Below are 12,526 nucleotides of genomic sequence, written 5' to 3'. Positions count from 1 at the left end.
GGCTGGAGGGATGTGGGAGTGGGGAGTTACTGTTTAATGGGTATAAAGCTTCAGTTTTGCAAGATGAAAAGAGTTCTGGAGATGGATGGTGGCAACGGTGGCACAGCAATGTGATGTACTGAATACCACTGCACTGGCCACTTAAAAATGGTCAAGATGGTAAATTTTATGTTATGTCTATTTTACCATAATTTTAAAAAATTACAGTGTGGAAGACACCAGGACTGGCTAACACAGGGTATGAGCGCCCCCACAGATCAGGGCTGTGGAGGGATTTCCAGGGCGGGGTCTCAAGGCTGAGGGCTCTACATGCATAAGCTTATTTCACTCTCTGCCAGGGCTGAGGGGTAGCTATAAATCATCCACAGATGAGAAACTGCAGCCCAGAGGGGTTAAGAGACTTATAGAAATGCACACTGCTAGTAAGTTGCAGATTCAGGATTAAAACTTGGTCAATTTACCACAAAAATCCTTAAAGTCTTCTTGTTACCCTAAGTCCGGAGTCAGCTAAGCTTTTCTGGGAAGGGCCAAACAGCACATACTTTACGCTTGGCAGGCCGTTGGCTCTTTGTCACCACCACTCACCTCTGCAGCGCGGTGTAAAAGCTGCCGCGGACAAGATGTGAGTGAGCACGCGCTGCCTCCAGTAAAACTCTACAGAAACAGGCAGCGGACCAGGTCTGGCAGATCTGCCGACTCCTAAACGATTCTTAGCAGCCCGGCCAAGCCAGGAACCCCAGCAGCGCTGGGAGGAAGGTCCTTGGAATTGGGAGGTAATCATTTCACGCCTCTGGGAATCAGGGAGACAGGATTTCTGAGGCCCTAGGATTCTTCAGAGGGACTTCTGTCCACCCTGCCCTATCCCCCTCTCCCAGCTGAAGGGCCTTCACGCCCTCCCGGCCTGGCCCTCTCTTGTCCATCTCGCCCTCTGAGGCAGGACTGACTTTCCCTCAGGGGCCCTGGCCCCATGACTCTGCTTCTCTAGGGGACTGCACCAGACCCCCCCCCCCCCCCCGGCCAGGCAATCTTTGCCCCAATTCCACCTGGAGGGACCCCCAGGGAACCCAGAGAGGTTCGCCATGGAGAACGGTGTGCAGTCCAAGGGGCCGTGGGTAGGGCTGAGACCTCTCGAACCGCCACCTCCACTGTCTTCGCGTGGCTCAGAGTCCACCAGCTGCGTCCCTGGAGCAGAACATCCACACGCAGAGCCTGCATACGGGGCAGCTTGCACCCCGCCCTCAGGCGGCCACCTCAGGTTCCTCCAGGGACCCCAAAGAGAAACAGCTTCTCCTGGCCCTGCTCCTTTCCTCTGTGGTCCCTGCTCTGTCAGGGTGGGCTGGCTACACACTGTGGGGTTCAGACCACGTGGCAGACTCCCCCAGCTCTCGGACGACAGGAAGTCCCTCTCACTCTGCAAATGGAGACTTGGTAATGAGGGGCGAGAAGGACAAGAGCACTAGGGGCGGGGCTAACTCTCTCATTCCTTTTCCAAAAGGACAGCAAGCTCCCCACAGTAGTGTTCCAACTTTGCTTCTCCACCTGCCTCCTCCAGCCGCCTAGGTTCTCCCTCCCTCGTGGCCCAGAGCCTCCCCTCCCTTGAGAGCCATTCTCTGCTTTAAAGGACCTCTCCAGGGGCCGAATTAGTGCGTGCATGCACACTTGGAGCTCTGCTCCTTCCAGTTCCCATGCGGCTGTGCTGGGAGCTGAAGGTGAGACAGGTGGTGGAGGCCAGGTCCAAGGAGATGGCCACCAACCAAAAGGAGTGACCATCCCACAAAGCAGCTATGTGTCAGGGCGACAAGCCACAGGCAGATGTTTGTGGGCTGTGACCAGGAGGACCAAGGGACATGTGGGCTTTCCACAGAGAGGCCAGGGTCGACTACGAGAGGGTGACTTTCTTACGTTTCTCCTTCCAGCCTATCCTTCTCCAGACGTGACTGAGGAAGGCAGCAACGAGATAGTGCTTTAATGGTGCACTCTGTTCTCTCTCGGTAGCACTTTCTTAGCGTGAAGAATTGAAAATGTAAATGCTTCATGGTCCACAGGTACACAGACGCTTCAGAAAACTAAGTAGCTGGAAGAAAAACTTGCCACGGAGGCACAAGTGTCTGCTGAGTGAGCTGTCCCTCCCATTTGCCTCTTGCCTGGGTCAGGAGCCAGGACTGAGGGGGCATGAGCTGAGCTGGTTTCTCTGGGACTTGATGCTCCGGACTTCATTACAAGTCAAACACAAATGACTTCTTTAACGATCTATACTCCACAGTTTAAATTCACCGTGCGTCTTCCTCCCTTCCTTAAAGAGTGGCTCCAAGGACGGTGGACTGGGACAAGGACAGTGAGAGCGCCAAGCTGCACCATGTGTGTGGCCCAGAGTTGACCCTCAATAAATGTGGATTCCCTTTTCTTTCTTTCTAGAAGAGATCATGGAAAGGTGCACATGCCATTAGAACCAGCACGCCCACAGGCCTGTGAGCGGCAGCTAGGAGGGCCTCAGACAGCGGCTTGCCAGATCTTCCCTCAGACACACTGAGTCCGGCCTTCTATGCAAAGTGAGCCTTTGCAAAGGAGTTCCAGTGACAGAAATTCACTGGGGGGTTAACTGAAAACAAGGGTGGCCTGCACTTACCTGTGGGCTAAGCCGGCTCTGTTCCCAGGCCTTGTCCCTCAACTTGTAACACTCCTGCAGGGTGTGGAGCCCTGGGAGAAGGCTGAAGACACCATCCTGTGGGGCCGTTTGTTCACCCAGGTCACACGGCCCACTCCTCAGCCTCCACGCCTCGCAGCTCACACACGCGAGCATAGGCAGGGCTGACACTAATGAGGGCCTACACTTCATCGCCCAACTTCAGTGGATTTTGAAAAACTAGCTGCCTGGAGCTGCTCGTGCTCCCACACAGAGTTGAGCGGCCATGAGAGAGACTGCATGGCCCACAAGACAAAGACACTGAGCCTCGGCCCTTTCCAGAACTTGGCTGAGCCCTGTGCTCGGCCATGGCGTGTGCTGAAGACCCGCCATCTCTCTCTGGACGTGCTTACGAGGGGCTTGAGTGCAGCTGGGTTTGGGGATGAGGGACAAACGCGATGAGCTCCAGAAGTGCCCCGCTCAGGGCCGTCGCACTGACACCGCCCTGTCCCTAAGGCGCACCCGCCACCTCTCAGGGGTGACTCTGGCACAGCTCGGAGCTTTATTATGAAGCAACATGACAGTGCTTGCCACCTTTGTTTCAGAAGGTTCTTCACCGCGTCTTTCTTAAATCTTTATGTTGCTATCTCTATTTTCCACAATCTGGGGAGTTGTTGAGTCAGAGAGGGGCAACAACCCCACGTGTGACAGCAAGTAAAGGCCAGGAAGAGAACAAACGCAGGACAACCGGTTCCCAGTAAGTTTGGGCCGATACCTCCTTCCAGGGCAGATGGTGCATCTTTTCTGCTAAAGATGTCATCACCAACAGGGCAAGCCCTAACCCGAGACAGGGAGACGCAGGCCATTGGGCATTCCTGGCGGGCGGGCCCAGCTGGGCCCTCTTACCTGCATGTCGCTCCTGGCAATGAAGCCCTTGCCCCCCGCATCACAGGTCTGGAAGAACTCCTGTGCCTTCCTCAGCATGGCCAGCTCTCCCGGTGCCAGCTCCTGGGTGTCCTTACACTCCAGGTCGTCCAGGGAACCCAGGCAGGCCCTGCTCCCCTTCGGTCCCCGGCCAGGTCGCTGGAGTCTAGAGACCGCTCTCCTCTCAGGGGTAGCCATCCAGCTTTGTCAATTTCTTCAAGGCTTTTTAGAACCTGAACATGGAAGATGAGAGAGAGAAGTGGGTGTGGTAGGGATGGAGTGAGGCTGAAAAAGAACAAGAGGAAAGGCCAGACCCACTCACCCCTGTGCCCGGCATCTCTCAGCAACCACCTCTTAATTCACAGAAGCTCAGGACAGGGGGAAACGTGCCATGATGGTCAATAGATCAGCCAGCCCATCAAAGAGAGAAGAGAAGGGGGAGGGGGGAGGTTGGGGAGAAAACAGACATTTCCAGATTGAAAAGAGGTAGGGAGAGGAAGCCTGAAAACAATCTCTCCCAATTTAAACAAACAACAAAACAGACCCTGAGAGACCCAAAGCCATTCATTGAGTGTTTCCTTGGAGGCAGGCACGATGCCATGGTCTCCGTATACATTTTCTCACTTATTTCTCTCATCCCTCTGAAATAGAGATTATCATCTCCATTTTACTGAGGCTCAGAGAGGTTGAGTGACTTGACCAAGGCCACAGAGCAAGTTAGTGCAAAAGCTGAGATTTAAATGCAAGGTCATCTAACTTGTATTTGATCTTAACCCCATACTGTCCTGACTCCTCAGCACTGCCAAGGTGGAGAACTCCCCCTACTCAGATGCACTCTCTCGTGCATCACTCGCAATTCCCAAGTTCTTAGTGAGCCCTTAGTCCACGCTGCGGACCTCTGCAGAGGCCCTAAGCACGGCAAGTGATGGATGAGGAGGGGCAGCCTGTCCTCAAGGAGCTCCCTGTCGTAGGGGACTTGCCAGGCCTGGTTCTGTGACACCCAAGGCTGTCTTCAGCCAACATAGATTCACAAATCATACGCCTCAACCAGATTCTTAAAGGCCCTCAAGGAGTCTTTTCAGAGGGTGCACTGCAATGTGACATCCTGGAAGAGGGCACACAGAGCCTGGCTTCTGGTCTAGACTCCGCTGCTGCTTAGGTGGCCTTGAACAAGTCAGTACCTATCTGGGCCTCAGTTTCCTCATCAGTATAATGAGAAGACTGGACCCGTTTGTCTTTAAGGTCCCTTATGGCCCTGACAGTCTGTAAGCCTGTGACATTTCAAAATAATAAAACATTATTAACGAAAAATTGGATTAATGTGATAAACGGAAATAGCAATATCCTTGGATTTTTTCCATCTGAAGAGTCTCTGGAAGTTGTCCAGTAATCACAAATTTTAAATATATGATAATATTTGAACTTAAAGACATAGATACGCACTGCAATGTATTTTGTGGGGAACTGCAGAAAGCGAAGCCCTAAATCACGTCTCCTGTGTCCATGGTCAGAAAAAGGTGGAAAGTCCCTGCATCGCCAGGTGAGCGTCACTGATTGTCAGAGGCTGGACCTCGGGCTCAGCTTCACCACGATTCCAAAGCCACCGACGATTTCAGCCAACATCCCCCACTACAGATCTGTCAAGAGCTGTGAGCCCAGAGCTGCAAGACCATCTCTGGCCTCAGGAAGGAACTCCGGGCAACAGAGCCTGGACAAGGCAGAGCACACGGCACCTTCTCGCTCCACTTGGCTGGACAAGGAAGCCCCACCCTGACTCCTCGGACCGGCCCGTCACAGGGAAACGGTCTTTCTCTCCACCCTACATGGTGTGAACTGGCTGTCACCTGATCATACACAGCTTTAACATTTTTATCCCATCTTCCTCAGAGGGAACTGTTTTGGATGTAAGACCTGACAAAGCAGGGCTGTGTCTGCAGGGTTTATGGGCACTGCCCGGCACACCTATGTGCAATGCTGAGCTTAGGAAGGGCTTTTGGATAATGACGGTGGTAACATCTGAGCTTCTGTAAATACACAGGTTGAGCAGAGCAGCCTGCTGTCTTCCTGCTACCTCACAGGACTGTCTGCAAGGTCTCTGCCATCTAGCAGCCTTCCCTCACTCCCACCTGCTGTTCCCAGGACACTAGACTAACAATACCTGTCATTCCTTGAGGGTTTTCTCTTGCCAGGCCCCCAACATACTTCATCCCGTTGGAACCTGACATCCTTCTTTAAAGGAAGCATGATCAGATCTCTGTCACACAGATGAGGAAAATGAGTTTGAAAGAGGCCTTGAGAGTCGCCTTAGTTGGATGAAGCTCTAGGACAGTCAGAGACCTCATGGACCACACCACATTGCCTTCCCATCACGGGTCCTGGCTGTGGGCTTGCTCTTAAGAGTCTCCCCATCCCCATCTGATGATAACCTACATCACCTTCCAGAGGCATCTGGATCATTTTAACATTTACCTTTCGTTCATTCATTCATTCTCATCTATTGATTACCACATAGCAGGCTCTGAGCTAACACTGAGAAATGCAAACATGAATAAGGCCTGGTCCCTGCCCTCAGTGAGTAAGCCTCGAATGGCGGGACTTCAGTCATGGTGACTGGCATTGATGGAAGGTATTTGGGTTGGGTCCCTCCTCCTTATCTCTCAAAATAGACTATGTATCAACTGACTACTACTGACTAACTGTGGGAGCTTAAGTGAGCCCCTGAACCACTCTGGGCATGAGACTCAGTAGAGATGGTCTCCCCACTCTAGGTCTGACTTTCTCTGGCTCTCCGCCTTCTCTGGCCCATGTCCCAGGTGATGCATGGTCTGAAAGAGCCGATCTAACACTGCTACAGGAGCCAGCTATGAGCAACTGCTGGACCGACACCATCTTACTTGATTTTATCTGCAGCTCCCAGCCCAGCACATGGTAAACAGTAGGTGCTCACTGACGGTTGAATGAAGGAAGACCAATCTTTTGCTAAATTCTTTTCAGGGAGGCCTGAAAACGCTTGTATTGCAGGCAGGTAGCTCTATATCTGGGATTTTTTAAACCTCATAAAGAATAAGTCTAGACTTCTTTTTCCAGAAAAGATGGAGTAACAGGGACTGGATTTACACTCCCAGTTGAAATAATCAAAAATCCAGAAAAAAAAATTTTTTTAGTGGTTTCCAAGACACTGGATGTCAGATAATGAAGGACAGTGATCCGTTAGCAGAGCTGGGACACAGGTGAGCTGAGCGAGGTCCCTAAAGTGCAAAATTAAAGGAGGACTGACTCTCAGGTGCCAACCCTGTGAGCACACCGCTCAAAGGGGGGTGTCTTAAGAGAGAGGGACAAAATTTAAAGAGGCTGCAGCATTTAACGAGGCATCCACTCTCAAAGCTATGTGTCTGTGAGTGGTTACCTTCTTAAATTTTGCACGATGGGGCCACCCTCAGGTCACCTTAGCCAAGCCCCGATCCTGAGAGGTGGGAAACCAAACGACCCCATTCCTGCCTGAAGAGTTCTGGTCACGGCCCAGGAAGGGGAGATCCAGACAGAGCCTGGCAGACTCTCGAAGTTGAGGAAACCCAACTATGTGCTGCCTACAAGAAATATACTTCAATATACAGACACAAATAGGTTAAAAGCAAAAGGTTGGAAAAATACATACCACATTAACACTAGTCAAGAGAAACTGCATATTAAAATCAGGCAAAGTAGATTCTAAAACAAAGAATATTAATGAGCATAAAAAAAGTCATTTCATAACAACAAAGAAGTCAATTCAACAACAGATATAACAATTCTAAACACTTATTCACCTAATAACAGGATTTCAAAATGCATGGAACAAAAGATGATAGAACTGCAAGGAAAAATAGACAAATCCACAGTCATATGCAAAGATGTCAATATCCCTTGATCAATAATTAATAAAATAAGTGGACAGAAAACAGTAAGGAGACAGAAGCCTCGAGCAGCACCGTCAACTCTCTTGACCTAACTGACATTTACAGAACACGCCACTCAACAAAAGCTCAACGCACTTTCTTTTCAAGCACACGTGGAATATTTACCAAGACAGTCCATATTCTCATCTATAAAACAAGTTTCAATAAATTTAAAAGGATTCAAGTCATACAAAGTATGTACTCTGACCCCAATCGAATTACATTAGAACCAGTAACAGAAAGACCTCTGGAAAATCCCCAAATATGTGGAAACCATGTAACTCATTTCTCAATAATCCATGGGTCAGAGAAGAAATGAAAAGGGAAATTAAAAAGTACTTTGAACTAAAAGAAAATAAAAGCACAGTATATCAAATTTTTGTAGGATATTGCTAAAGCAGTACTCAGGGAAAAAAAACGTATAGAACTACACACATATATTAGAAGAGAAGAAGATTTCAGATCAATGACTTCAGCTTCTAACTTAAGAAACCAGAAAAAGAGCAATTAAACCCAAAGTAAGGAGAAGAAATAATAAAGATCAGAGCAGAAATCAATGAAATGGAAAAATAGAGAAAATTAACAAAACTAAAAGCTGGTTCTTTAGGAAGATCAATAGAGAGAGAAGATACAAATTACAGTATCAGAAATTTGAGAGATGACACCATTACAAATTCTACAGACATTAAAAGGCTAATAAGGAAATATTATGCGCAACTTTATGCCAATAAACTTGGCAGTTTAGAGGAGGTGGACAAATTCTTCGAAAAATACTAAATATCAAAGCTCACTCAAAAAGAAATAGATAACATGAATAACACCATATTTATTAAAGAAATTGACCTAACAGTTAAAAATCTTCCTACAAGAAACCTCTAGGCCCAGACGGCTACACTGATAAATTCTACCACATATTTAGAGAAAAACTAACACTAATTCTACACAAACTCTTCCAGAAAATCGAAGAATATGAAATACTTCCTAACATATTCTATGAGGCCAGGATTACCCTGATACCAAAACTGGACAAAGACACTACAAGGAAAAAAACATACAGGCCAATAGCCCTCAGGAACATAGACGCAAAAATTCTTCAGGAAATTTTAGCAGATTGAACGCAACACCATACATAAAACGAATAATAGGTCCTGACCAAGTGAGGTTTTATCCCAGGAGTGCAAGAGTGGTTTAACATTTGAAAATCAATAACGTAATTCACCATATTAACAAATTAAAATAGACAAACCTTATGATTATCCCAATACATGCAGAAAAAATGTTTGACAAAACCCAACATCCACTCTTCATGAAAACTCTCAGAAAACCAGGAATAGGAAAGAGTTTGCCCAACCTGAAAAAGGACATCTCCAAAAAAACCAACAGCTAACATCATACTTAATAGTGAAAACCCAAATGCTTTCCCCCGGTGATCAAGAAAAAGACAACGAGAATGTCTGCTCTGACCACGTCTACTCAGCATGGTGTTGGAGGGTTTAGTCAGTTCAATGAGGCAAGAAAAGAAATAAAAAGCATCCGAATTGGAAAGGAAGAAGTAAAACTGTCTTTATTCCCAGACAACATGATTGTCTATGTAGAAAATCTGACGAAATTCACAAAGAGCTACTGGAACTAATTTGTGACTTTGACAAGGTTAAAGGACACAAGCTCGCAGTAAAAATCAACTGCATTTCTGCACACTAGCAACAAAAAGCTGAAATTTAAATAAAAATATCATTTACAATTGGATAAAAAATATGAAATACTTAGGGACATATCTGACAAAAAATGTATAATACCTGCTGAAAGCTATAAAATATTGATGAGAGAAATTAAAGAAGACTGAAACAAATGGAGAGATACGCACGTTCATGGATTGGAAGACTCAGACATCATTTCTCCCTAAATCTATAGATTCATCTCCATCCCGCTCAAAAGCCCAGCAGGCTTTTTTGTAGAAATTGACAAGCCAATCTAAAATTCATACAGAAACACAAAGGACCTAGAAAAACCAAAACAGGTTTGAAAAAGAAGAAAATCGAAAGACTAAAGACTACCTGATTTCATGACTTATTATAAATCTACAGTAATCAAGACAGTGGGGAAACGGCACAATGACAGAAAAATAGACACATGCAACAGAATATAGATTAGAGAATCCAAAAATAGACCTGTGTATATAACTGATTTTTGACAAAGATGCAGAGGCAATCCAGCAGAGAAAGGCTAATCTTTTCAGCAAATGGTACCCAAATAACTGAAAATCTATTTGCAAAAAGAATTTCAATTCATACCTTATACCACATACAAAAATGGACTCAAAATGGATCATAAACCTTAATGTAAAATCTGAAAATAATAAAACTCCAGCAAGAAAATATCTTTGTGACCTTGACTTAGGCAAAGCTTTCTTAGGTATGATAGGAAAAGTATAATCCATTTTTTAAAACCCTGAGAAATTGGACTTTATCAAAATTTCTGCTCTTTGAAAGACACCATTTAAGCCACAGACTGGAAAAAAATATTTGCAATGCATATAACTGATAGAAGATTTTGATCCAGAATATATCAAGAACTCTCGAAACTCATTAAGGAAACAACTCATAAGAAAATAACTCAATTTTTTAAATGGTCAAACATTTGAACAGGAAGTTTGTCAAATAAGATGTATAGATGTTAAATAACTAAATGAAAATGTTCAACATCATTAGTCACAGGGAAATGCAATTTAAAACTGCAATGTAATATACTGCACACTTATTAGAAAGGCTAAAATTAAAAAGATTGGTCATGCCAAGTCTTGGCAAGGATGTGGAGGAACTGGATAGTGTGCTCATTCTTTTCTGGTCAGAATGTAAATGGTACAGGTCCTTTGGAAAATATTTGGCAGTTGCTCTAAAAAGTCAAATAAACTTCTACAACACAATCCAGCCACCTCACTTCTAAATATTCACCCACGAGAATAAAAGCATATGTGCATACGAAGACCTGTACATGAATGTTCACAGAAACTTTATTTGTGATAGCCACAAACAACCAATGCTCACCCACAGGAGCACGGGTAAACGAACAGCGGTACACACACAATAGAATGCTATCCTGCTCTGAAAGGAGGGACGGCTGAACCAAGAACCAAGAACAGCTGGATGAATCCCAAGATAATCATGTGAGTGAAAGAAGCCAGACAAAGAAAGAGTGCATTTGAGCCCATTTATATAAAATTATAAAAGATGCAGACTAATCGACAGTGACAGAAAAGAGAGAAGGGAGGGTGGAGAAGGGTGAGAAAGAGGGATTACAAACGAGAAACGGGAAACTTTTCGTGGGGTGTGGCCATGTTTGTAATCTTAATTGTGGAGACAGTTTCATGAAAGTATGCATACCTACAAATGTATACGTATACACACATATACATAGATACAAATACATATCAAAACTCATCAAATTGTACACTTTCATATGTGCAGTTTATTGTATGTCAATATCTCAATAAATCTATTAAAAAGAATTGAATAGATCCAGCCAGAACCTTCTCACATCCTCCAGGATTTGCAAATCTAGCCCTACCTATGGTATTTATCCCCAGGAGCCTGATTCTTCCTTTTACATTCAACTATGATAAGCAGGAATGGCTGAAAATTAAGTAATTTCCCCACAAAAGCCCTCAGTCCGTTAGTGTAGGGAGCTAAATGAACTCTGAAAATAAGGGAGCAGGAGGAAGCCCCTCCTGGAAACCATTCCCCTGTCCGGAGTTGAGCCTCCTTTCTCTCACTCCTTCTCTGGCTCAGCCTGCAATCTTTGCACAGCATCTGTGGGTTTTCCAAAGGGAACGGAAGAGAAAACAACAGAAGGGCTTCTACTTTCATTTCAAAATAAAATGGAAGCCCCGTGACGGGCTCTGCTGTCTCACATTTGGATGAAGCCCAGGGATGCCCCCGGCTCAGGCCTGGACGCAGCTTTCTGTCTCAAAGGTTTTTTACACCAATAGACACTACACCCATAAAAGGGAAAGTGGTTGGCCACATTCCAAAGGCAAAGGGACAAGGCCATCACCATCACAAAGGGAAGGGAGAAACTGCGTTTTATCTGCCTGTCTCTATCAGAGCTTGCAGACCACTCTTCTCCAGAACGGTCCTGTGAAAGCTTTGCACACAGATGGAAATGAGCCAGCCCTCAAACATTTCCAGGAACATTTCCCAGCCTTCCACAGTAATCCTAGCAGCTTAGTAACCACTGCAGTCAGAAAGTTCATAGATCAAGCCGAAATCCCTCCTGAAGGTTCTCAGCTAGTTTCCCTCTTAGTCTGGACTCCGTGGAGATGGCACCTCCTTCCACACCAGACCCATCGTAAACTTGAAAGCAGCCAGTAAGCCACCCTGATCTCCCTCGAATGTCTCCCACAGCAGACTGTTAGGAAATCAAAAGCTCAGAAAGCACCTTCAGGATCCGTTCCGACCTCTTTAATTATTACCCGGGCTTCGGTGACGGAATGCTCCCCTGCGGCAGTCTCGACCACTCACTCAGAGTCGGCAGTGTCGACTGAAGGCAGACAGGCGAGTCATGTCAAACTGCAGAGGCACAGGACTGCCGAGCAAGGGGTCTCAAAGGCAGCTCTGGATAAAGGGATGTGAGATGCTCGTCAGGGAAGGGCGTGGAGTGGGCCCCCAGGGAAAAAGCGACCTCAGGAAGAATCCAGGCCTCAGATGGGAGGTGTACTCGTTCCCTAGGGCTGCCACAACAAAGGACCGCAAACTGGGTGGCTGAAAAGAACAGAAATTTATTCTCTCACAGTTTTAGAGGCTGGAAGTCCAACATGCAAGTGTTGGCAGGGCTCCCTCTGACACTCTGGGCGAGTTTTCCGTTGCCTCTTCCAGCTCCTGGTGGTGGCTGGCAACCCTGGGCAGCTCCAGTCCGGCAGCCGCATCACTCCTCTGATCTCTGCCTCCTTGGGCACATGGCCATCTCCCTCGTGTGCCTCTGTTCACACCACCTTCCCCCCTTACAAGAACATCAGTCACATGGATTAAGGGTCCACCCTAATGAGCTC

The 12,526-nt window shown here is 46.5% G+C and overlaps 1 protein-coding gene across 3 annotated transcripts in view; it reads right to left on the bottom strand.

Annotated features, from left to right (window-relative positions):
- CRACR2A (calcium release activated channel regulator 2A) overlaps positions 1-12,526 on the bottom strand; it is a 125,713-nt gene that overhangs the window by 69,155 nt on the left and 44,032 nt on the right. For all 3 annotated transcript variants that reach the window (XR_006888999.1, XM_046663697.1, XM_046663759.1), the window contains exon 3: positions 3,530-3,780. Coding sequence is in view for 2 of the 3 variants with exons in the window: in XM_046663697.1 (XP_046519653.1) it covers positions 3,530-3,745 (216 nt within the window). In the remaining variant the exon portion in view is untranslated. The remainder of the gene's footprint in view (positions 1-3,529; positions 3,781-12,526) is intronic.

The sequence above is a fragment of the Equus quagga genome, chromosome 1, assembly GCF_021613505.1.
Source record: "Equus quagga isolate Etosha38 chromosome 1, UCLA_HA_Equagga_1.0, whole genome shotgun sequence".
In the NCBI taxonomy this organism is placed as follows: Eukaryota; Metazoa; Chordata; class Mammalia; order Perissodactyla; family Equidae; genus Equus; species Equus quagga.
Note: the sequence above shows the minus strand (reverse complement) of the source record. Positions and strands in the feature narration are given on the sequence as shown.